This window comes from Neopsephotus bourkii, unplaced genomic scaffold (assembly GCF_033783945.1).
Source record: "Neopsephotus bourkii isolate Nb327-2 ecotype Australia unplaced genomic scaffold, CSIRO-AGI_Nbou_v1 NB_207, whole genome shotgun sequence".
NCBI lineage: Eukaryota > Metazoa > Chordata > Aves > Psittaciformes > Psittacidae > Neopsephotus > Neopsephotus bourkii.
The window spans coordinates 1,592,156-1,619,109 of record NW_026900719.1 but is presented as its reverse complement, the minus strand read 5'-3'; the positions used below and the strand labels follow the sequence as shown (position 1 = coordinate 1,619,109).

The following is a 26,954-nucleotide window of genomic DNA, read 5'->3' as shown; positions in this document are numbered from 1 at the left end:
AGCAGCTATGTGAGGGGGATGCTACATGTAAAAAAAGAAAAATCTAAAAAAATGCCAACCTATTTCTCTCTTTTTACCCTGCTCTTTCCTTAAGCAGCAAGATAAAAACCAGTTACATTTCAAGGTGTCATGTAGCTGCTTTTGCTCTGTAGTTTGTTGGTCTCATTCATCTTTGCTGTGTGGCCAAATTCCTGTTACCTATTACAAAGCCCTACTAGTGTCTAGCCTATCCCAAGGCTAAATACTGAAATTGCTTCCATTTTCCACAATCTTCCTCTCCTTTCCTTGAATCTCTTAATGACTGAGCCTAAAGGTTTAGTCATACCTTATCCTCACATACTTTTCCTGTATGTTTTCAGAGGTGCTGCTTGCTCAGGTATCTCAGCTAAGAACTCCTCATCTCACGTCACTGCAGAGTGGCTAGGATCTGCAGGCCAGTACAGGAAAACCCATTTTTAAATGAAGATTCATTTCATTTCATTTCATTGTCATGTCATGTAAGGTTGCAGCTCACTGAGAGGCTTCCATACATCTGCACTTCTATTACACTGTGTTCTGTATGAGAAATTAAGGGGAAAAAATGGGCACATTTGTTTTCACAGCATTTTCCACTACAATAAATTCTGGAATCTGCTAAGGTAAGAGATTTATGCAAAATTAATTACTCAGATTTATTCGATGTACATTCTTTTTAAGTACTGATGCTTTATTCTTGCTCTTTGCAACACTTGAGGATACGGATTTACAAAAAGTAAGTGTAGTGAACAGGAGGATTCCTTACTCTCCAAGAGCTTCCATTCTACATCTCTCAAGAGGAAGGTCAGTGAATGAAATGAGGGTGCTTGTGTTCCAATTTTAGAATTGTTCTAAGTGAGAATTGCTGACTCTCTGGAATAGACTGGTTCTTTTAGAAGAGAAGTGAAGGAACACAGGGCATTTGCAATTACTAGCAGGCTTTGCAAGTTTAAATTCTGACTGGAGAGAGACATGAAGTTGGTAATGCATGAAAAGGGTTAAAGCAATGGGGTGGATACTAGATCGGTATGTAGGATTCAGGACAGGTTGTAGGAGGGATAGTATTAATGTAACTTGTGAAATTGGGTAAAAATAAAGGAAACATAACAGCACTGTTTATAGAGTGCTGGTGACTGGCTGCAAGCATACGAACTGCATAAACCAGGTTGGTTGGATGGATGATACCATACTACAGCTAGTCATGTATAATAAAGGCTGTCCTACTTTTTTTTACAGACAGATACAATTGGTATTGATTCTTTTGGATGAGAAAAGTTGATACTAGCCCCCTGACATGTAAACACTTCTGGCTGTACAAAGCTTGGGTCCTTACTTCTGCACGTTTGTTTGATCAGATGGAAGAGTGCTACCAGAGGTACAAAAGCACAAGGAAGAACAGCTAACAGCACACAGATGGCCAATACCCAAGGTGGATACACTTTCTCCTCTTTCATAGGGAAGCCTTCCTATGGAGATAAAAAAGCAAGCAAAAGAAATAATTGGTATGTACACTTACATTTTGCTAACATTTCCATTTGCATTTTCTTATGCTGTTGTAGTAAGGACAGCAAAAGTTTCACTCCTGTTCTACAGTAGCACTCAGTGGCCATGTCCTTGTATACCCTTCTCATGGGTTTAAAGATGACCATAAATGTTTTACAGTTTCAAAGGTTTATAGCTGGAAGTGTGACAAGTTGCTGGGGATGCAGGGGTTTCTCAAAGTTATCAAGCTTTTACTCTCTTGCTTAAGTTCTGATTATTCTTGTTAGTACTCAAAGCTTACCTGGTTTCAGCAATTATTGAGCATGCTGTTATCCAAATAGGGAAGACTTAAATGAGAGATTTCAAGGGAATTATGATAACGACGTTTTGGCTATGAGTTTTATTTTGGGATGGAAATACTCCATGGATTTTGGAGGAGATACTGCTGCAGTGTAATCCTCATGCAATTTTAAGACCAGAATCAATCTTCACACTCCTATGCAGGGTGTATTTGAGAGGGGATCCAAGAAACTGCAACTGACAGTGACATGCAGATCAAATGGTCTCAACAATGACACGTCTTTGGTGCTGAATTAGATCAACACTGTTCTCAGAATGCTGCCTCCCTTCCTGTCTGCCTGTCAAATACATATTCATCAGGACCCCAGCAGTATGGGTAGTTCTCACTGAGAAATATTTTCATCCCTGGCATCTGTTACGCAGCTCTAATGCTCTGCTCATGCATTTGCTCCACCTCTGAACCTTCTGTAGGTGTGGAGCATCTATGAGACATTTTCTTCAGTAGTAGTCTGCATTACACTCATTGATAAGAAATATGGACCATGAAGTATATAGGACTTCTCAAGAAGAGGCTCTTGGCAGAAACACTTTTTAGCGTGTGTAACCTCTGTACATACTGCAGCCTTCTCATTCTGAGCATTGCATCACTTCAGGCTGCGTTGTGTAGGTAAGCAGTAGGTGGTAATGATTCTAAAGGATCTGGTAAGGGAGAAAAAACATACAGCTCTTGGTGTTTATTAAAAGTTTCGAAAGTATTTGGGAACATACATATTTAGGGTTCCAGGCTCCATAACTTGATGGCTTCTGTATCCAAAGAGTAACAAACGCCAGGAAGATGATTAGCAGGAGCAGAGGGCTAATAAACCTCCACGTGACCTGCCAGTAGAGATTGGGTTTTCGTCCAGTCATCCATTTCACAAGTTTACTGAACCTTTCAAGAGGAGGCAGATGTCAGATCAAAGTCATAACAGTTTCACTTTTTCATATTTTTCTGTAAGTTTTAAACACTTTCATAACTTAAGTTTTGAACAACTTCTGTACTATTACAGCTTCCCAAATCTTTTCTATTTCATGTGCTTCTTCAGTAACTTACTATAGACTTAAGTAAATAATAATATCAATAAAGTAGGTCTTTATTGATGTCTACAAGGGATGAATCATCTGTTTAGATTGTCAGTTTACATTACTTGAGCACCTAGTCTAAAGTTTCTAAGCACAAATAAGGGATGAAAATATTACAGCAGTAATATAACACAGCAATCTGAACCAGCATCCTTTGCAGTCAGTAGTGGAAGTCATTTGGACACGGAGCTGATTTTTTTACCTATACCTCTTACCATTTTATACATCAAATGGGCAGTAGATGTATGGTTCTCAGTTTGATAGTTACATGATAACCTGTATCTATCAAGTTGGGAGGAGTTTTGTAGTCTGGAATAGGAACTGTGATTTTTGTGCATGTGTGGGTTCAAACACCAGCTTTGTTTTCAGTTCTGTTAATCTAACTGAAGATATTAGAAATTCTCTTGAGAACCAGGAAAAAGTGATTTGACTGTGCTCTTATCTCACAGTAACAAAGAGAGAAAAGTATATTATCACAACAGAGAAAATACTGGTGCTGTGAAATCCAGAGCCTGTTGTAGCATGTGAAACCAGATTTTATTGCTAATTCTGCATCATGGAAGATTGAGGTTAACTGTTTTCTTCAAAGTGGGTATGTGAAATTGTTTACGATGATATAGCCTAGGAATTATCACCATTTAACATGGGAAATGCTCCAAGGTCCTAACAATAGGTTTAAAACATTTAATGCAGGGGCTTTAGCTGTAACTGAGGAAGAAGAGTTACTTGTTTTTAAAATCACAGCCTAGAGTAAGGCTGAAGTTGAACTGATACTGGAACACCTTGATATGCAACAGTACTGGCCTAACATGGGTTCATTACCTATACAGTAAACAAATTGATCCACACACAAAAAAAAAATCAAGACCTTTATGGTCCCAGTGTCAGAGTAAGAATTGGAAAGGTGAAGGCCCAACACCTAACTGAGCAAATTATAGAGGGGAAATGATTAATCTTTATTGGGAGCTGGGGAAAATTCAGGACTCGAAGGTCCCTGAATAGAGAAGGCAGCTTTCTTCTAAAGATTTTATTCTAAAGATGAGGTAAGGTTTCTGGCATTTACAATTACAAAGGATGTAGGAAAGCTTTTAAAGAGAGCAGTCTGACTGCAGAGATTCTCAGCTTGCTCTCAGTTGAGCCTTTTAAGATGGGGAGTTTACTGCACATTGCTTACTATGAAGTTTGAGGGGAAAAATCATTAAAAAAATCAAAACAAAAAATACAGGAGTACAAAACAAAAGGGCAGTAACAGGAAGATGTTTGAAAGGCAGTGTAACTCCTCTTGGCCAAAGAACTACAATAGCTGGTGACTTTCTAGCTTTAAACTTAAGATCTGCCCTTCCATAAGTGCCATGCAGAGATTGCCCCTCCTGTTTTACAAAAATAGGGGACTTAAAGCAAAGAATGATAACTACAGTTGGAGAACTGGTAAGTGCTACAGAAATAAGTTAATATTGCATACCTGTACGTAACATAAATGGATGGAGAGGAAAATGCATGTCTTTTATGACAAAAAAGTTATGTCTGTTTCCCACATACCTTTTAATTTTATAGACATATGCAACCCCGACCACTTCAAAGAAAGCAATGACTAGAAGAGGCACTGTGCCTGCATAGCTGTCAAAAATGTCAATCCAGTAACTTCCCGAACCCAGCGTAAAGCACAGAGCAATGAGGAAACAAATTAGACATATTATACCTGAAGAAAAAAAGATATCTTTGTTACTGCAGTACTGAACTGAACTTGGTAAGTATATTTTTGTTATAAATTAATTTTGCTCTTGTTCTACTGACTTTTATTCTCTCTCTGTGGAGCTACAAGCTGTTTTTCCCTTAGGGGAGCTGATATCACTTCCCAAACTCAGTTTTCCACCATGTGTTGGCCAAGAGGCACCACCCTGTTGCAGGAGGAATGCACTTGTATGACTCAGAGCATCCTTCCGTTTTTAATACTTCCAGCAGATAAACTGGCCTGGGCTGGGCTGTCTTATGCTAAATTTTGACTGATGTAGTTGAGTTTCAGGTGCCCTCATTTCATGCAGTCAATAGGCTCAGCAGCCAGCACCTAAGAAGTGTAAGGGCTCCCTGGATTTCTGCCCCCCACTTCTTCAAAGGGCCCAGAGCTGCAAATGTGTATGTCGCTTCTGTCCTGGTGTGTATGGTCTAAGCTTCATCACACTCTGTACATTCGGTTCTCCTTTAGCCAAGATATGGAATTAAGGTAATTGAGATAAAACATAGAAAGGAAGGAAAGTGTTGCTGAATGCGGACATGGGCTGTAAATCACTTTGTATGTCCTTTTGTGTTACTAACTGCTTCTGACTTTGAGATGGCCTTTGGTTCAATGCTGTCAAAAAATGGTTCCAGACTTCTTTTTTCTTAAGAAAGCAAAAAAAGTGATATAATTACCTTACCAAGTTGTAAATAAATTTATTTTTATATAAAAAGTTGTAAAATGAGAAGGATATAATTTAGATGCCACAGCAAGACTTTAGAAAAGTCATGACAGCAATATTCCCCATAATAATTTAAAATAATTTAAAAGGGCACATTGCACTAGTGTTAATCCATTACTTCAAACTGCCAGAAATTTTTCTAGACCAGTTTCACTGTAGGATCTCAGACTCTCACAGTAGGTTAGAGATTGGAAGGGACCTCAAAACTCTCACCAAGTCTGGTTCTAGAGGAGCAGGTTGGGGTCAGCAACTGTCTCTGATTGAGATGATTCTGCTTTTGGTGCAAGAACAGGATTTCATGCACTCATTCCTTGTTTTCCAGGTGGTAATTTGGTACTCTGGTGTGTTCACAGTAAATATAAAATAATCTGTAGCAGCATAAACCTGAATGAAATAGGGTTTCATGACCTACCTTATAGATGCGACAGCAGGGTGAGGTTGTGCGCAGATGGTTATGGCTGACTAGCTGATGTCACTGGTTGCCTTAAAGTGACTTGTTGAGGTACCAAAGGCTTAAGCGAAGACAAGGCTTATTCTTGTGTCTACAGCAGCTCAGGGTAAACCTGACTCCAGGAACAGCAATTTAACAAGCATTCTCAGACAGAAACAAGCTGAGAAAAAAACTGGCAAGGGCCGTATAATGCTGCCATCTGACCGCTTCTGCCATAACTGTTACCTCATCCATGTGCTTGTCTTCTGCAAACACAATCCACTGCCCTTACTAACACTATGAGATAGCTAAATTAATATTACTGATTCTTAATCCCCTATGACGTTCGTTAAGCAGTTAGTAGTTTGCGCATCTGTAAAGAAGCCACCTTCTTTGAACAAAGTGAAGCAAATATCTTACCAGATAATACCTCTTTGCGTATTGATTTAGATATAATTCGAAGTTCTAGAAGAGGAGTGAAGACTCCCTCGATGTTCCCAAACATAGAGGAAAGGCCCAGGCAGAACAACATTATAAAAAACAGGACAGCCCAGGCCTGGGAGCCTGGCATGATAATGATGGCTTGAGTGAAAACGATGAAAGCCAAGCCAGTTCCCGATACACTCTGTAGAATTCACAGATAAAAATACACATTATAATGGTGGAAATGTAGTTTCTTATGGATATAGAATTATAGCACACTTCTGTCCTTGCCTGGAGTCAAGGGTGCTGGTCAGCCTGCGGGGCTCTGTGGCAGCCAGCAGTTGAGAAAATGGGTAGTGGAGAGTGTTTGTGGAGATTTCAATTTTAAATGGTCTATCAGAGATGTGCAGACAATCATAAAGCAGAATCTTGGCTCTCACAGATCTGAGAGTTGTAATTGATATAGCAGTTGTTCTACTAATGCCACTTTAAACATGAGATCTCAGTAAGGTTATGATTGCTACTCCAGCAGCAAGAGAGTTCTATTCTTTCTCATTAGGTGATAAGGCCTTGTAAGGAAGGAGTGCAAATGCATGAGTAGTAAATGACAGTTACAGGACTGGGTGGAATTACTGGAGCAAGTGAAATGAGGTTTGAGAAATAAACAGAGAAAAAACATCTGGTTTAGTGGTAAGAAAAATGATTTAGGAGGGTTGGAAAAGAAGGAAGGAGAGAGAATCCTGATGTATTTTGGTGGTGGGAGGGGGTTTAGGGGAAAAAGATTTAAAATATAGGTGAGATCCTGTGCAGAGAGGAGGAAAAATAAAAGGGAGAGGATCAGTTTTGTGATGATAACGTGTAATTTTTATCTGTACCAGAGAGCTTTGAGTTCACACTGTCCTACAGCAGTGTTGCTATTTCAAATTGTGAAATAATGTGTTCATTACAAGCAGAGTAAAGTACAAGTACTTAGAAGAAAATGGAAGATGCCAGTTCTTCTGCATATTTTGTTTAAGGGTTACTTTGTTGAAAGAAATGATGATACCTGATCAAGAAATTCTTGAAGGTCACAGCTTTTCAGTTTGAGTCCAGCGATTTTTTCTGGATATGATGAATTGAGGAGGCTAATCCAGGCTGTGTAGTTATCTCTCATGATGCTTTCTTCCGGAAGATCAAATTCATTGATAATACTGATAATGTTCCTGCCAGAGAAGCCAACGTATCATTAGGTTAAATGTTTGCAGATGATGTGGCTGGAAATGCTCTGCCATGTATTCAGATTTAATCTGAAGTTATATTTACTTTCTGTGCTGTTATTTACAATATAAAGGAAAATATTAAATGAGAACTTTTATATAAAAAAGTTACGAGAAAGTATTCAGACTTTTTAATGTCTTCTCTTTCAGATACAAACTTTGAGTACTTTATGCAGATGCAGTCTCTAGAACATTCCTATTTTATTTTATCAGCTCTCCTGAATTTCCACCACTTGGGTTTAGTAATTCAGTGAACCTAGTGGGACAGGAAAAGGTATTGTTTTTTTAACTACTTCTGATACTAGCCTGAGATTGAGATGTGATCCTTGGTGTGCTACTTGCTATGGATTGTTTTATTTGTCTTGCTTCTTACAGATGCTGCCCCAATCATTCTTGTCTCAATGCCATAGTACTTTCTATTTTTATATTAGACTTCTCTATACAGTTGCTTCTCCTTTTTACTGAAAATAAATTATCTAAATGCATGTTTTTCAAGTAACACATTATCTGTTTAGGCATTGAAACTGCAGTATAACACTGGAAACACAAGTTTCTTACCTGTCCAAGCAGTCCCAGTAGCCTGTGGTTGCTTTAAACCCCAAAACAGAAAAGACTGGGATGGAAGCATAGAGGGATGTCATGCTGTTCACAAGTGCTACTGTCACAGCATCCTTTTCACAGTCATTTCTAGAAATAGCATTCAAACAAATGAAGTAACTAAAAAAAGGCAGTATCTTAGCTGTGATTCTCTCAGGTATTTCTGCAAACATTTAAATGGTTTAGATTTCTCTCCCCTTCCCTTCCTGTTAAGGAAGTCTATTTGGCCTTCTGGAGAGACAGCAGCTGTTAAAATCCTTTAGGAAAAATAAGATCCTCTATAAATAGTCCAAGGGCAGAGTTTTGAAAATTTCAGAAAATTGGTCAAAATTCAGCAGGAATTTAGGCAATTTATAAATGTTGTAGTTCTACTTACGTTGGTGAATTGTAGCTTGAGAATGCAATAAGCCCTCCAAAAGCCAAAGAGAGAGAGAAGAAAATCTGGGTAGCTGCATCAAGCCATACACTGGGATTTTTCAAAGTGTTCAGCTGAAATAATTGGAATAAATGCACTTATTAGACTTAAATTAAAATTTCCTTTTCTCCCCCATTTCTCATAGCTCATCTCTTATTTCGCTTCTGAAATTGAGTTGTGTTGCCATCTAAATATGCTGAAAATGGGAATTAGTACAAAACATGTCAGTAAAGCAGCTGTTTCAGGTCTGTTTAAATATATGTAGCAATTATAGAATCTGTTTCACTGTACATCTCTTCTGATGATAAAAATGTGTTTTTAAATGCATTAGAAACATAAGAGAGACAGTACATTACATTTTTCCTCAGTTTGTTATTTTTGCTACTCTACTGAGTAACTTACAGTTTAAGAATATTATCTTCCTAAAACTGTATGCTCTAGATACTAAACCTTCATTGTTTTAAGACAAGGTGATTCCATAGCTTTTCAAATAATGAAAAGACTAAAAGCCCAAGTAGACAAAAAGAGGATATTCATGGAAAAGAGCATCTTAGATTAAAAGTACTTTGAAAACAACAATAAAATATAAAAGGGCAACATAGGAAAAATAAGGATAAAGGGGAAATTGACAGAATGAATTTTGATATAAGGACTACATGATAGAGGAAGCTAAATTAAAAAGTCAGTGATTGTTGGATTGCAGAGAAAAGCATAAATTTTAAATAGCTGCACCAAGAAGGAATCTTACCATTAAACTCAGTCTAAAAGAAAAAGATTAAACATAAGTAGTGTGCAATACGTAAATGTGCTCAACAAATACTAATTTCCTGCAGAAACTAAGAAGTAGCTTGTTACATTCATACCCTACCAGGTATTGTTCCATTATCAAGTAGGGAAAATACAAACCAGTATTAGTTAAGAGCAAGTGTTTTAAAAAAGAGCTGTCTTAAAAGTAATACTGGGGCTGTAGAGAGTTGTTTAACTTTGTTTTACAACAACCTGAGTTAAATCTGTATCCTAGTCATGGGGCAAATTGTGTGTTTGCTGTGTTGTGCATATGTGCCTGTGCCATTGGTCCTACTACGTGACTAGAAACATTTGTAGGAATGATCCTGCTAGGAGCATTTATAGAATACCAAAGTATGTCAAAGAACCTTAATAACATCTGGCTTTCTCTGAAGCTGGCCTGAGCTTGAGGAGGAAGAACGATGTGTTCACCTCGGTGCGGATGGATACAGTGAATGCCATTATTGCAGATGTTTTCTCCATAAGCATGCCAGTGCTTCGACCACAGCAAAACTGGTATAATGTTTTGTAGAACATAGCATAGCAAGCAGATATGTGTAGCCATTATTGGCTAAATGCTTCAGCTTAGGCAAACCTTTCTAGAGGTTTATTTTTTTAACCAAACCCTCCAATGCCAGAGTGCTCACTGGTAGGACCTTGTGTAGAAGTAGATTGCTCTTGCAGTGCAGAAAGTCAACATTTGTGTTGGCAAGTGGCCTTCACAGCTTGATTAAGTCAATTGTCAATGCTGATGCGACTGTTAAAAGTCTGGCTTTCTGACTGGGGACTTTGGCAAATGAGTCTGGAGATAGTTTAGTTTGATGCTAGAGGCAATGCATTTATTGATTCTAAAAGATGCTAATCAACCCCCAAACCTGAAGAAATAGTGAACAGGCAGCATGCTGTGGCAATGTCATTATCTGGTCTTAAGCAAATTATGAATCTAAATGGTATTTTATATTTTCAATAATATAGCATACAGATTTCATAAATGTGTCTTCAGATAAAATAACTGTGCTGAAGCTAGAAAGATGTGGCTGAAGATATAAAACCAAAATATTAATGAATGAATACAGGACTAATGAGGAAACGAAGCATAACTGCTTCCCCCTGGACAGTGAGATGTTTGGACACTTAAACACATGAAACACAGGCAGAAGGTCTCTTAAAACAGAATTACAGACTACTGGGATATCTGTGATATGTAATTTTGGTGTAAAAACAGCTATTAATGTTTCTCATAAGCAAGTGACCAACAAGTAATTCTGCACTTAAAGACAGCAGTTCACTAAGGTAATGCTTTTGTTCTCCTTAATACCAGAAACAATATGGACAGACCAGGTACCTTGAAAGGAGTTTTAAGTCTCCATTCACAGTAATATATCAGGTGTAAAACTAAACTGCAAAGTAGAGGAAAAAAATTACAAATGGTCTCTGTGATAGAAGACCTGGTGACTGTGCTGCCTTTATGGTGGCCATTCTCACTGCTCGATAAATAGCAGCAGAGCTCTGGGTGCAGGCATCAGTTGCCTAGCCACATTCCTGCAATTGTTCATTGCCAGAGAATCCCCAAATATTTACAGTCTCTGAAGCAATTTCAGATATGAAAGACTGGAGAAGGAGGCATTTGTGCTCTTGATCTGACACAGATGTCCACAAAAACTGAAACGCATAAAGACCATTGCTGATGCTTGATGTAATCCCTTTTCTGCTGCCTCTGATGTTTTTTTTTTACCCAAGAACTTTTCCAAAAGTCTCTGTTCCAGCTCCTCTATTGCTGCATCTTCGTACAGCTTCTGCTTTCCCTTCAAGTGCCCGTGAGTATAACTTCAGTATCTTTTTTGTATTCTTGGCAGCTTCACTTTCCAGGTAGCCAAGGATTTAGAGAGGGTTAGTAAATCATCAGACTTCTCCATCTCTGAAAGTCAAAGAAGCATAGTATTCATTATTCTTAAAGTGTGTTGTATGGTAAAAAAAAAACCTGTGTTTTTGCATGAAAATAAAACCACAGCCTATTCTATTTAAAATCCATCTGCATACAGCCATTATTAGTGGTATTAGCAAGACCTAAGATACAAACTTGGAAAGCAAATAAAATTAAACAATGTTTAACGAAAAAAATAAGTTCAGTTGGGTGATGATGATGTTGGAACTTATTAAGATGTGACCTTTAGCACTAGGTAATACTTTCACAGATTACTAAAAACAACAGTGAGGTATAGCAGTTGCCAGAGAGTGGATGCGACGACTACTACAGAGAAACTACAATTTCTGCTGTATTGCAAGTTGGAGAAAAGCTGGAAAAGATTGCCTCCAATGAGTGGAGAATGTCAAGAGGGTTTACATATGTTCTGTTTGGCTTCTTTTTAAAGCAGGCTGAAATAGGCAGTTATATTTTACATTTCTAAAACTTTGCAAGCCTCCTGCAAAGACGTGAAAAGAAGAAGAAACCAGCACACACTTTAAGGAATGTGCTTTACAGTTCTATAAGCTAATATGGTCTTGGTTGGCCAGGTAAATCTGTGCAACAGCAATGCCCGTAGCAGATATCACTTACCAGGCTGTTGCATCAGCTTTTCCATGTTGATAGATAAGAATGGAGTTTCATCACCAAAACCATCTTTAGCTGACTCTTCAAGGATGTCCCCAGGATCTGCTTCCTCAAACCAGTTAATCATTAACTGCAGGTTGATTGCAGCTGGGTTTTCATTCTGACTTCTGGCACCAGTCTGCAGAACCATCCGGCTCTTCTTTTATGATGATCTGCTCCCCCTCATCACTGCAATACCTTTAGGCTTTGTGCATACACACAAATCTACTTTTTGCAGTAAGTTCACTGTGTAGTGATTAAGTCCTGAAGATGCCTGAACTATTCCAGAGAAACCCAACAGCCAGGCTGAGACCAAATATCAACAGAGCCAAACTCTGTTCTGGTTGTGTTGTCTAATCTGCTTTCTTCATCAAGACATTGCACCAAGCATTTATTGTCCTGTCTGGGCTCTACAAAAATGCAAGTGCATGTCCTGATCTTTTGTAAAGACCAAGGTTATCCTTTTTGAACTCTGACAGCATTCAAATGAGTCCCCGTGCCATTGAGCTTGTAGGGTGAGTAATAAGAGGTGTCTCATTTGAGCCCTCTCTTGCTGTTGCCACTTTCCAGGCTGGCATGTAACATATCTCCATATTTCTTGGGTTATGTTTTCCTTAATGCCTGTGTTCCTGTTGTAGGAAGGAAAAGGGAAATACCCAGTGCCTCTGTGATGGAACCTGCAGAAGCAGAGGATGCTCTGAGACCATCTGTCAGCAGGTGCTGCTTTTCCTTCTCCACACTCACTTTATGGAGGTTTTAAGGCAGAGCTTGAGGAGCCTGCAGTTGATAGCAACCACTTGGTGGGATAATTTGACTTTGCATTTGGGAAGGCTGCTAAGGACAAAGAAAAGAGGCCTTTCTTAAATGGCCAGCTATAGAGGGATCTGGCTCTCCTGTCCCTTTAACAAGATGAGAAAAAATGAGAGAGGGGTATTGTCCAGCTGTTCTGTCTTTTAGGGGCAGCTGCAGGGTTGGGGGGAAAACTTCAGCTATGGTGAAAGAGGGATAGGAGAAAATTACTTTCAACCTTAAAAAAAAAAACAAAACAAAACGAACACTTTGCAGTGTAATTCCTCAGTGAATTATTTAAAGTTGTATAGATTCTGTAGTATTGGCAGGGAAACCCCATCTTTATTATGTGTAAAAGAGAGGTAATTGTCAAGTGTATCAGTTTCACTTGCACATTCAAGACTGAGGCACCCTTAATGAACTCAGTTTTCCAGTATTTTCTGAAATGTTTATTACTGAACTGTTTAATACTTTGCTGCTTCCTTTCTTGCTAAAGTATATTAAAACCCAAGTCACTCAATCTCAGGAAAAAGAGCTTACCTGAGCTCTTGTGTAGAATCATAGAATGCTCTGGGTTGGAAAGGACCTTAAGATCATCTAGTTCCAACCCCCCTGCCATGGGCAGGGACACCTTGCACTAAACCATCCAAGCCCCTCTCCAGCCTGGCCTTGAACATGGCAAGGATGGAGCATTTACTACTTATTTGTGCAACCCATTCCAGTGCGTCACCATCCTCACAGTGAAGAACTTCTTCCTTGCATCTGATCTAAACTTCCTCTGTTTAAGATTAAACCCGTTACCCCTTGTCCTGTTCCTACAGTCCCTGATGGAAGAGTTCCTTGTAGCCCCCCATGGGACCTAGATGAGGAGTTGCTGATAAGTGAATATACAGTATGAGATCTGAGGGGGAGAAAAAGGGAAAACAGTATTTCTGATTACAGCAGCAATACTTACATTAGGGGTGAAGAGGTAAGCCAGACCATTAGTGGCTCCTGGTAGCGTGAGTCCATGAATCAGGAATATAGTTAGGACCAGATAAGGAAATATTGCTGTTACATAAATTGCCTAAAGTAAGAATGCAGGCAGACAGTTACTGACAATAACACTGATAAATCCTACATAAGTTATTGCAACACAGTCTTAATACTATTAGATAAGACAGCAACAACTGACCATTGCCATCTTTAAAAGAAGTAGAATGATATACAGAACACATTTGTAACAAAATTGTTCTTAAAACTATGTGAGGGGACACTTGTATGGCAGCAGGACTTGCAGTGGTAAAGGACAGTGATTTTGGACCACTGTACCAAGGTTATCGCTTTTTTGGAGAAGGAACACACCAAAATGGTTCTAGTATGCTAAATCAGGAAGGTAGTGAAACTCAGTATCTGGAGAGCAAGATTCAAAGCATGGGATGATGCATTTCTCTGTCCTTTCTGTACCTTTCCTGTGGTTTCAATTCCTCGGATGGTGCAGAGGTAGACAATTGCCCAGCAAGCTGCTAAGCACAAAACGAGCCACCACTGTGAAGTGCCACTCTCAGTGACATCAGGTGTTATGTTCAAAGTTTTCCTGTACCAAAAATAATTGACTGCTGTACTTCTGTAACATTCTTCATTGAACCCTGGAAAAAAACGTGGAAAGCAGAAGGTTTTAGAATTGGTAATACTTTCCCCAGTCACTGTGCGGTTAGGAAGCAATACTTTATACTGGAAGAGTGGCAGGATGGTCTCTTGTGGGTTGCCAAATTGAATGTGTAAGTCTTGAAATACTCCAGGAATTCCAGTAGACAAAGAATTAGGGCACCTATCTTTGGAAAGCAAGAAAGGTGACCTGTGTCACATCTAAATTCTGGGAAAGCAACTCCTCTCTGTCCCAGCCCAAATGCTGACAGAGAGAAGTTATCATGACTGTGGTTATTGTGGCTGTATGCAACTTTTCAACCAAAACTTACTCTGGTGAGATTGCAAGGTGGATAATGAAGTAACTTGCAGCTATGTGATGTACTGATTTAGCCAAGTGACTTTCAAGTTACAAATCTGCTCTTGAAAGCGTGGTTGCCACTGAAATTAAGCTGGTGATCCTCTTTCAGTGTATAAGGACACTAATGTACTCAAACTTGCTGGTATCCTTTGCTCAGCTCTGAATTAAACGAATTGGATGTGCACCTGGACACATCCAGCACAATCCCAGCTACCTCTGAATAATGCCATTTTAGGCGACCTTCAGCTAAGCCTGGTGGATGGGAACAGCTGCTGTCTGACTCATTTAGGAGGAAGCTACCTGGAGAGAGCATTGCAGTCATGGTGGAGAAGTGAGGGTTCTTCCTATCTTGGCCCTGGTATTGAAAAATCCATCCTTAAAGGACTTCTTCAATGTTTTCTAAAAGGTGCTGTCATGGTTTAAGCCCAGCTGGCAAGTAAGTACCATCCAAAACCAGAACAGATGCTTAACTAAAAATGCAGGGGGTTTGTATATCAAACTAGTTGATTAAAAGTTGATCTCCAAAGCACATTTGGAAAACATTTGTTTAGCTCACTAGCTGGGACGTCTGTATCCTGAGAAATGAAAGAATCGTCTTTCTTAAGGGCCAAATGATTTTCTTCTGTAACAAAGATGGTGGATGTTTAATTGTCTTCTTACTGTAGAATATTCCTAAGGTCTCAAAAATAATGTTATCTCCTGCTGTGTTTTGTCTTCTTAGCCTCTTCCTCAGATTATGTTTCTTGTACTGCCCTGGAACTTGTTGTCTCTTGTGCTCTGAGTGAAAATAGATGGAAAATAATTCTGAAGGACTGAGAGCAGTCTTCCTTATCCTGCTTATGTACACTGTCTGTCTCTGGGCTTACTAAAGGTTTTGTAATGGGTAATGCGGATTTGATCTGAGCCTCAAAGGTTCCCTCTTTGAGTAGTTCCTCTGCTACTTCAAAAACGTTCAACTTAGTTGCTCCTTTTTTTTTAACACTGTTACTATGTTTCCTATTTTGAAATCAAGCAACAGAGATCATGGACTTTATGGCTTTTGTTATTCCTGTGAGGATGATGTAGTCTATGGAACCTCTCGTAGCTTTTTGAGCAGAAAACAAACCAGATCTTGTACACAACTCAGGGCCAAATCAGGTGTGGCTTCTCTCCTCAAGGGTTTCTCAATTAACTGCTCTAGGATGTTGTCTTCTTGTCTCAGCCACCTACAGGCAGAAACTGAAGTTCTCTGGTAGGGTTGTGTTTCTTGCTCTGGCAACCCACTTGGTCTTTCTCAGTACATCAGGGCGAATGACCTGAAAGGTTTCTGTAAGAGCTTGTAATGAGTCGTAACGAATGAATCACCACTTAATGAAAACTCAGAAGTCTCATTTAAAGCAGTTACTGAAAGATGTTGTCATAAATCTGTTTTTCATGTTAAATATCTCATGTGTCTTGATGTGTAGTTTGTAACAGCAGACTCGTGTCATGATAAAGGACTATTTTTCCATAGTCAGGAAGCAGAGGATGCTCTTTCAGACTGGTATTTTTGTATCATAGCACAAGCATAAAAAATACACAAAGCTTCCCTTTTCCCCTTTCTAGTCCCCAGACTGATGTTTGTGATCCTCCTTTTCCTATGAGTGACGCTCAGAGTGGTAGTTACCTGTTCTGTTTTCATTTAGAGGACACATGCTCCAAGGAAGAGGTTCCTGGAAGGAGTTTAAGAGATACCACATCACCCAGGTTAAAACTGTGTTGTAGTATAAGCTCACCAGAACCGACACCATCCACGAACCAACACCTGCAGAAAGCACAAGATCTCAGCTTAGAAAAGGTTTGGAGAAAAATATCAGTTGCACCACTTGCTCTCAGAAGCTCACATTTCCTCATTTTGCAGCATTTTCTGCTTCCCCCAGGAATTTTCACATGAAAGATGAGTATTTGTGTCCTCAGTAGCCAAACACTGCTGCAGCCCCCAGCTCCAAGAGGGCTGCCAATCGCCATATATTTATATGTTGAAGTCTTTGCTGTAGTATGTAATACATTGTTTTCTGCAGCACAGCACAACTTTAGTAGCAGACACCAAAAGAGACTGATTTTTTTGCAGCATGTCTTGTCTCTTTTGTCCCAAATCATGCACATGTGCCCTAAACTGTTAACTGAGTTGCTCCTACAATGAGGAAGGAAGAATAGCAACACCATGGCTTCTGCTTGCTTGTGTTTTTGCAGAGGGAGGATGGACATGCCTAATTGTAAGAGATGGGTTTAGCTGGAGCATTCACTTTCTGCAGCCTAACAATGTGCTTGGGATACCAGATACAGGGATTTTTCCAGCGTATATTAAATAAATAGAAAAAATTGTTGGTCCAGAACTGCTCATCAGTCTGATGCATCCTGCTGTGTGGGCTGTCACTCATGTTAATGATAGCCCTTCAGTAGCCCCATCATGCCTGTGTTTTGTGGTGAGGAAGTTTCCTAGGTTGCTTCAGGCTCTTTAGGAGGTGCCAGGATCCTGTTCCTGATCTCTGCTCTTTCTGTCCTCCAGTCCAACTGTTCCTGGCTCTTGGAGGGGCTGTGAGGGAGGAGCGAGAAGCACTGTGGGCAGGCAGCTCTTGTGTAAGCTACAAGGTAAGGTAGGAATAGGGCAGTGTTGGCCAATAGAGCTTGTGACTGCTATGCTTTCCACAGCAAAGGTTATGAGGTTTGCATTTAAGACTTCTTTGTGCCTAGAGTAACATCTGATGGGAGTGATATAGAATCATAGAATAGTTTGGGTGGGAAGGGACCTTTAAAGGTCATTTAGTCCAACCCCCCTCTAATGAGCAGGGACATCTGCAACGAGATCTGGTTGCTCAGAGCCCCGTGCCACCTGGCCTTGACTGTTTCCAGGTATGGGACCCCTACCATCTCTCTGGACAACCTCTTATGGTTTCACTACCCTTACAGTAAAAACTTTCTTCTTATATCCTAACAAAGCATCGGGCATGGGTTTGTTGGGTGGGAGCTCAACTGCACTTCCTTCAGCTGGGACCCCAAGAGATATACCGACTCCTCCAAGGTAGGGCGAGATGCTGTTCCAGGCACTGATGCTGCCTTTCCTCATGCACTGTCCTAGGGCCAGCTCAAGGTGCAGCAGTGGGATTCCTTCGAAGAGAAGAGCGATGAAGTATGGGATCAGGAATGCCCCTGAAAATAAAATGCAATTAAGCCATGTTGTTATCTGCATCTCACTGAGATTACTGTTTGATAATTTGCCTCCTTTATGACCCTTGTTCTTGTAGGATGTGTTGGGAGAGAAAGCATTGCTAGGGATACCTGCCAAGTAACATCTGTTACTGGTAGTTTTATTGTTGAAGATGGAGGAGTAAGGACTCAGGGATGCTTAGTTCTGCAGGATGCTTTCCCTCAAGCACGGTGAGCATGAAGCCTCTTCTCCGGGGAAACAAAAGCAGAAGTCCTGCCTCAGCCCCCTTCTTACCCTACTGCCTGTGCTCCTCGTGACTTTGTCAATAGACCTCTGCCTTGTTATACCATTTCCCTTACCCTGCAGATCTCATATGTGAGTCTGACCAGCTCTGCTCTGCCAGCTCTTGAAACCTGCTCTCCCTCAGGCTGGCAGGGAGAGTATTACTATCTCCACTCCATCTTCTGCTCTGAGAGGGAGGTGGAGGGATGCACAAGGTTTCAGGTCTTTTCCTAGAACGGCCCCTCTGTTTTGCAGTCATGGACTATTTAGAAAGGCTGGGCAGATAAATCTAATTGCTTGTACTAAGTACTGCAAAAACTTTGCTACCTGCTGCTAGGTGCTACAATAACTACGTACAGCACCCAGAGAAAGTGTATTCTTTTAATGGTTTAATTTCCCTTTATCAAGAAACACATAGGAACAAAAATCAGCAAAGCTCTTCACAGTGAAGACTGTTCTCAGTTTGCCAAAGGTGGAAATAAATGTGTCCCCTTATGGTCTGATTTCTTAAGATGTTTTGAACTGCCAAGAAGCAGATTTGAAAAAGAGACTCATAGTTAATTCCTAGTACATTAAATCCTCAATTTGCAGGTATTCCCTCCACAGTAGTCCCAGTGCTTGGAAAAAGCTCTGAAGTGGCTGTTATAACAAACACACACCCTCAGGAGAGAGAGATTTACAGAGGGGTTAAGGAAAACAATTGTTTAAGTGTTTTACCACCTGATAAAATCTAACCTGGAGCTACCTGCCTCCCATGTAAATGCCATGGAATTTGCAGGTCCTTCCCACAAGAGCTGGGTAACCTCTCACCATGCTCAGTCCTGCATTCTCCTCCAAACCTGCTGCAATATCCCCTTCCACAGCACACCGGGGGTGCCCACCCAGCCCTCCTGACAGCCCCATGCCTTGGGCTGTCTAATGGGAAGCATGGAATATCCATGAGTGCCTGGAGTGCTCTGCTTGTTCTCCCCTCTGTGTGGCCATGCACCAGCTCTGAGCTGCAGCTGTCCACTGCAATCCCTGCCAATCCTGAGCTCTTGCTAGCAGAGCGCTCTGTAAGGGACCGGCTATCTCCCATATCATATCTCCCTGGAAATAACTGTGTAATAATTAGTGCAAACTGCCCCCTGTTATCAGCTCTCTCCTTTTCTGTTTGCTAGATGAACCATTGACAGCAGGGTCTGTTTAGATAACGTGCTGATAAAAGCCTGTTTACTTTGTGCTGGTTTGTATCTCCAGTCATATTGAAAGCATGGCAAAGCATAATGTCAGGCTTGGAAAGAAAGCACTGGTTTTCCATGAAAACAATATAAAAAGTATGCTTTCTGCAAATATGGAAATATGGTAGAAGATAGGGGTAAGAAGAAGTAGGTACTGGAGCTATTCTCAAACCTAATTGAAATAAATGGCTTGTAGTGTAAAAATACACTTTCAGTTGTTCATTCCTTTGCTTTATAGTATTTTTAAGCAAAAAGGAAGGAGTCAGGAAAAGTACAGTCTGCCCAAGCACTTGAAGCTTACTTTTTGCCACAGTAAAACCCCCCTACCCATATCTAGGTAGGTACCATACTAGAAAGGTATCAGATACCTCATAGTGAGTAGGAGCCTTCTAGCACTACCCAGACCAAATGAAAAACAAACAGTCCAAAATGTACCAGAGTTAAAAGTCATTTTGGAAGGAGATCCTGCACAAGGGTACTGCAAAGCTGAGGAGCAATCCCTGTGCACATAAGAAGGCACAGAAAGTCTACAATAGCTTTTTCAAATCAGCCTATCAACTACAAATACTGCACATATTGATAAACTGGTTTCCTTGACAACAGAATCCCAAGTGACAAGGAGCTCCAGCATGTAGTAGGACTGGTGCTGCAAACTCAGAAGAGCCGTTAAAACAGAGACAGTTCTGTAGTCATGGTGGTAGAAAATACCTGGTGTGCTCTAGCCACACTGAGTTTTTAAAACCTGATCCCTTGATTGTGGTGTGTCATAGAATCATAGAATTGTTTGGGTTAGAAGGGGCCTTAAAGATTATCCCATTCAAACCCCTTGCTGTAGGCAGGGTCATCTTCCACCAGACCACATTGCTCAAAGCCCCATCCAGCCTGGCAGATGTACAGGCAAATCAGGTGAGAAAAGCAACTGCTCAGCCGTATTCAACCCTCTGCTTGCAAAATGACACTTGAAGGGCACACTCTTTGTTTTATCACCCACACATGGCCATCTGGAAGAAAAGTGCAGGAGCTGCTAGGCAGCCTGTTGAGAGCTGCTGATGCACTGGAGGGCAGTGACCAGGGGCTTAGCAAAGGAACGCAGTCTAAAGCTGAATAATGGCAAACACAGAGTGAAACAGTCAAACTGGTTCTATCACATCTTACCAAGAGAGGACAATAGACCTGATTAGTGGAAATGTAAAGCAGTTTGATGTACCAGCCAGGTGACCTCCTCTTCAAGGAGTACCAAGACTGTACCAAGACCAGCGGAAATCAATAAGCATCAGTGAGAAACAGATGTGAAAACCTGGGGGTACCAATAGAGACTTGTTAAATGCTGGAGAACAGCTTAGAGGAACTGATTCACATGTTCAATATTGCATCTTACCAGCGCCTGCAGATCAGGTAGCAGAATAATTTATGTTTTACCTACAAGAAATTGCAATAGCTGATTACCTGTACATTGAAAAGGGATTATTAGACCTGTCCCACTTTCTCCATAGGAGTTCAGCTAAGCAGGATAGTAGCTAACCCAGCAACAAATCACATCAAGACATTAAGTAGTAAAAAAAGCAGCAGCTTAATCGTATTCACCTCTCTCTCTAGAAAACAATACTTCATGATCTTTGCTATGCTTCTACGCATGCCTTAATACAGATGAAAAGTATGAGCTACTGTAAATGTCATACTTGTGCAGCATATTTATGATGGCACTGATTTTAACTTACAGGCCACACTGCACATCTTCTTAGATCTGCAACTTTGCAGGGTTGAGTTTCCCATGCAAGTGACTGTGTCTCCTTGAGCAACACTGAAGGAGCTAAAGCCATGCCCAGAAAATCAAGGTGGCATTAGCCATTTCGAAAGAAGGGGGCTAACTCCTGTAGATCAGCTTATAAAATGACCTTGATGAACTCCCCTATAAAATACTCATAACTGAGGGATGCAAGAGAGCAGCAGTCACGTGCAAGCATGCACCACTCTGAACTCCAAAAGGCAACCAAATGTGAGCTCTTCTGTTCCCAACATACTTCTTTTATTTGTTTAATTTTACAGTATCTTCCTGGTGTACCTGTTGTTCCTCTGAGATTTTATTTTCCTTCTGAGGACACAGTGAGCCAGGGAACTGCGTTTTGCAGCCAGTGGTAGCTCAAATCCTAGCAAAGGTCAGGTGGGCCATGGGTTATTAAAGTCTGTTAATCGTTGGCCCAGAAGTAAACAGTTCTCCCTTTTGAGCTGTACTTCAGTGCTGATTGTATTTGTTTTCCTAGAAAGAAACTGTATTTTATATTAAAGGTATTTTCCAGTCATCCTGCAGGCTCAGGCACGATGCACATTTGTAATACCCATGGATTAGGCAAGCATATATATATCCTAGCTATAATGAAAAGTAAAATGCTGTGGTAAGTTCCAGCTACATCTGGGTTGTTGGGGATTTTTAGATATACTCAGATGACTATATGTGTACACATATAACTATATGGCTTGTTCGAGTCTCAGTTTTAAGTGTCAAACTATATACTGGGCCATTTAGAGACTTCCTTTTGATCCCAGTTGCCTGGGAACCTTTGTGTTTGTCTCCACTTACTGTGGCAAACAACCTTCATATCCATTAGTCATGAAAAGTAAATAACTAACTTAACTCAGGCAATAAATCCAAATAATCAGTAACGACAGAGGGTGATAAATGTCAGCAAAACTGATATTATATTAGATCCGAGTTACTGAGTAACACTAATGTGCGATGAATAAGGTCCAGAGGTCTGCTGAGAACAGCTGACATGAGACAAATATACAAGCACTCATTTTTATCTCTTGTTTTTAAAAAGATCTAGAAATGAGGTGAAGTGCACTGCCTAACTCTTACACACTTGGAAAACACCTGAATGAGCTGTAAAACTGTGAGCTGTACCCAGAAACCATACACCTATTCTATGTCCATACCAGCTGCACTTGTGACTGTGGCTGCAGGTATAGTCACTGCACCTCCCAGGGCTCCTACTTAACCAGATGCTGCTGGTCTCTCCCATGCTCACATCTTCAGATGCACACAAGCAGGATTTATACTTCAGTACTCCATAAAATATATTGGGCTTTTGCATCTGATTTGCTTGCTTTCAAAAAATGCAACCCCCAAATCACATACTGTCTTAAATTAGCAGAAATAAAATGCAGCTACATTGTACACCGGTGTAAACCCAACAGCTCTGTCTTCTTGGTGGTCTTCATGACTCACTCAAACTTTTCCAATGCCGCCTTTCTGGGATAAATTATTCACAAACCCTGCAGCACTCTGTTACAGAGTCCACCCTGCTTTGAGCTCTCTGAGCCCTTTTTTAAATCCAGTGACCAAACATTGCCCATACATCCACACATTGACCTTTACTCACTAGTCTCATGCACCTAAGTCTGTAGTGATGCAAAGTACCTATATACCATTACTGAGTCTGCTACCTATTTTAAACTGATTTTTCACAGAAAAAAATACTATTCATGGAGCAAAGAAATGATTCAGCCTTTGTCCCTGCATCATTTTCTTATTTTTACTGTCTTTAAACCTGCTCTAAACCCTGTTCTTTTTGTCCCTAGCAGCTCCTGTGGGTTATATCAGTGCTCAGAAGCTGGATCCACAAGCAAACAGACTTTCTGAGCACTGTGCAGTCCATACAGGCACACTGTGGGTATCCTTGCACTAAGACTCACACTTCTGTGGTGGTAGAGGTCTGTAGGGCAGTGATGGGATGTAGGAGGAGAAGAATGGAGGGAAGAGAGCAAACCTCAGTAGGAGGCAAGTGTTGCTGATCTTCTGAAGTGAAGCTGGGATCTGAAGAGGTTGAAAAACAGCTGGCCACAGCTAGACCCTGCCTCCAGCATGGAGAAGCAACACTTGGTGCTTCATCAGAAGGTGTGAGAGCCTCCTTATGGTCCATAGAACAGTATTTCATCTTAATCCATAACAGCACAAAACACTGAAGCACAAAGTTTATGGACACATGAAGTTGGTGGCCCCAGAAGCAGCTTCGTGTAATGAGATGTGTGGAGGAGCTGCATCTTGCCATGGTCCTGCCTGTGAGTTTGGAACCTTCCACTGAATGCTTGGTGTTAATTGTTACATTACAGAAATATCACATTATGTTCATTTTGTTCTGTTGGTTGTTAATACTGAATGCTTGTTCCCTTGCTCCAAGAGAGAAAGGCCACTTGAGATGCTGTAGGGTATTTGTCTGACCTACAGCTCCAGCTCCAGAATATCATCCTTGCAGGTCCCATGCCATACCTGCTATGGGGATGTTTCTTAAAAGGTGTTTATCATGTCTCATTAATGCATGTATCATTACCTGAAGTGACAGGCTTTTTCCAGCCATCTCCGTGGGCAAACACAGAGACAAAGCATGTTTGCACCTATGGCTTTCTCATCACTCAGGTATGTGACTCCTCTGCAAGAGTTTCACTGGGTTTCACATCTAAATAAATAATGGAAAATGTTAAGTCTCTGGGGAGGAATCTAGCCCACTGCTTCTTCTCTTATTTGAATTGGTCTAATTGTAGCTTCCAGCTGTTACATGTTTAATGTTAAACATGTCCTTGCCACCAAGATAATTTCCATTTGTTTGTTTATGGACTATGGTCAACATACTCTTTCATTTCTAATTTCATGAGCTGAATAGACTGGCTTCTTGAGTCATTCCTTGTCCCATAAGTTTTCTGGACCTTGAATAGTTGTTAGGGCTTTTCTGCATTTTGTCTGATTTTTCAAGTTGCCTTTGAAAGGTGGACTTCATGAAGAAGTCAGAAGTTTCTTAGTACTGGTAGTAGTATCTACACCTACTTCCTAATACTCTGCTTATATATGCTAAGGTTCTTTGTGTTGATACAACCTTCTATATCTCATTCATTCAGATACTTATGAGAATCATCAAGTGTCTACTTCTTTCCGAAACACCTCTTCCATTTAAAGGCAGCATCCATTCCTGGTTCCTTGGCTGATTCAAATATATGTAGCTCATCAAGTAATACAGATACCTTGGTCTAACAAGCCTGGATTTAATAGTTTTTTTAGACAGTTCTCCAGGGTTGAATCTTCTGTTTCTCCAGTTATTTGAAAGATAAGATATTTGAAAAGACTGATACTGAGCTGAAACAATTTGCTATCTCACTCTGCTTTAGCCAGCTTACCATGGCAGATCTCAAAAGCTGCTGTGAATGGCAAGTTATCAAGTACTCTTTTCTGATCCACTTATATTTACTAAATTGGCTGCTTCTAAAGCAATTCTTTATGGGAATGGTGCCCTGGGACAGACTTGGGCAGCTGCCTGCACCACATGGCAGGCTCCTGGTGGGGTTCTTCCAGTTCTTATCATTTACCTGTGATAAATGCCTCAGAGGCATCAAAAAGTACAATTTAGTTTTGTGCAGGGGAAGTTCCAGATGATGAGGCAACTCCTGAGAGCATCAGAGAAGGAAAGGGAACAACTTGCTCCCTTCCCAAAGGAAAGACCAGCGACTGTTTGTCGGGGGGCCAGTTCAATTGGGCCTCCCCAGGACTTCTTGCTTTTCCTTAAGGTAACGAGCTGCAGGGTCAGATTCCTGCTCCTATCAGGACTGTAGGAGCAACGTAAGAGCTCCAGTGTTGGTTTTGCTGATAGTTAGTGTCTGTCTGGTCTTACTTCCTTGACAAGCACATCATTTTAAGGTCCATTCAAACCCAAACTGTTCTATGATTCTATGATTCCATGATTCTATGGTTCTATGATTCTATGGTTCTATGATGTTAAAATGAAACATACTTCTACAGAAAAAGTTAGTCTAACTGGAGCAAAACTTTTATAAGATAGTTTAAAAAAAGCCCCTCGAATCATTGGTGCAAATATCTAACTTCCATGCCCATTGTAAGTTAGTGTAGTTAAATAAGAATTGCAATTTAATAGTCCAACAAAATCGCATGTCAGTCTTACCGCCTCCATGTATCTGACACAAGTATGGAAATCGCCACACATTCCCCAAACCGACGGCAAATCCAATACAGCTTAAAATATACTGGAACTTGTTATCCCACTTGGGTCTGCTATCTTCTTTAGGGATTTCGGGTGACACTGACAAGTCTTTCGACATTTTAATGCAGTATCCTTGGCCCTTTAGCTCCTTTCCCTATAAATTGGAAGATGCTTCAAAACCTGTCTCTCCTACAGATTTTATGCGGGATGACTGGAGGATCCTGGAAAGAGAGGTGGAGCTTTCTTTTTATGTAATACAAAGGAACGTGTCATTGCCAAAGCTGCAGTTTAAAGACAAAACCAGGAATTACAATTATAGTTACCACTCTTTAATTTTTTGAAGCTCCTTCTATAGTTAGAGAACCTGGGAGTATGCTGTTAATGGGTAACATGGGATCAAGCAGGTTTTTATTTTCTGTTCTCCTTCTGTTCTCAGATTCTTTCAGGGAAGTGTGACACTGAATGTAATTAAGGAGAAACCTTTACAGCACACTTATTAAAAGTGTCAAACACTTGGGAAAACCTGTGAATAAAGTCTTGCCATTTCCTTTCTTACTTTGTTAATGGGGTAAAAGAATGAAGACATCTTATACAAGTGCAAGAAGTAAATAAAAAAGGCAAGAAACAGTAGAACATGTATGTTCAGACATTAGAATTTGGTCCACTTTCACCATAGCTGCCAGAAGTTAATCACTTCCCAGCTGTCAGTGAATCCCAAGTGACTATTTTAATTGTTCATTAAATAGTTACTGATGAATGCAAGAACTGAATGTTTTCCTTCAACTGAAAATCTGTGAGAATGTTATTCTGTTGTTTTTCAGTTATAGCAGGGTTTTGGTGGTTGGCACGCCAAATCAGTTCACTCCACACTAAACACATCAACCAGTCAGATTGCTTGCTTCAGTAAACCAACACTTTATGCCTATATTCCCCTTTTCGGACTGGGAAGAGTATCTAAGTGAAGATGGATTTCTTTTTCCTGGAATACTTAGAAATAAAAGCACTGCTCTGCAGCTAAGCATGTGAATATAATCAGGTTGCAGACTCATCCAACCAGAAGCCAAGTTCACATCTAGGCTACACAAGTCTCTCCAGGCAAGCACAGTTCACCAGCTTGCAGCTCTGCAAACATCTACAGATGGAGCAACTCAACTCCCCAGTCCCTTATCAGGATATCTCACAGGGCATGTATCAGCTGGTGTGTGCGGCATGGTTTGGCAGCACTTACACAGCATCACTGCTGCCAGGGCACCCATCACAAGCACCCCTGCTGCTGCTGCACTTCAGGTCAAGAAATGCCTTGCGCTGCGCTGGGGCTGTTCTAGCAACACACTGAATCCCTTACCTGCCGCCTGCAGCTGACCGCTTCACACTTGGTTTTACTCATTCTGGGTGGCTGAGCTTTTTCTCAGCAGGAAAACCTAACAAAAAGTTCTTTTCCATTACAGAATAATATCTTTAAATGCTTTAAATAATTACTCATACTCAAATAATAAAAAATGGAATACAAATGGATTTAATAATTCAAATACACATACAATGCCTGGTACTTTACTCTCTATTTGGAGCATACGTACTACTCTAATGATACAGTCTAGACTAGTTAGACCCTAAATATCCCTATTTCTTCTAAAAGAATATTTTCATCCTAAGG

At 40.5% G+C, this 26,954-nt stretch overlaps 1 protein-coding gene across 1 annotated transcript; it reads right to left on the bottom strand.

Annotated features, from left to right (window-relative positions):
* Positions 1–914: 914 nt before the first annotated feature.
* LOC133207425 (sodium-dependent neutral amino acid transporter B(0)AT3-like) lies at positions 915–25,466 on the bottom strand. Its single transcript, XM_061344309.1, has 12 exons — positions 25,262–25,466; positions 17,676–17,816; positions 16,294–16,431; positions 14,108–14,289; positions 13,617–13,727; positions 8,458–8,570; positions 8,043–8,171; positions 7,274–7,430; positions 6,226–6,430; positions 4,459–4,618; positions 2,566–2,728; positions 915–1,481 (listed from the first exon to the last, which is right to left on the bottom strand). The coding sequence occupies exons 1-12, from the start codon at positions 25,416–25,418 to the stop codon at positions 1,236–1,238; spliced, it is 1,902 nt and encodes a 633-aa protein (XP_061200293.1). The 5' UTR covers positions 25,419–25,466; the 3' UTR covers positions 915–1,235.
* Positions 25,467–26,954: the final 1,488 nt, after the last annotated feature.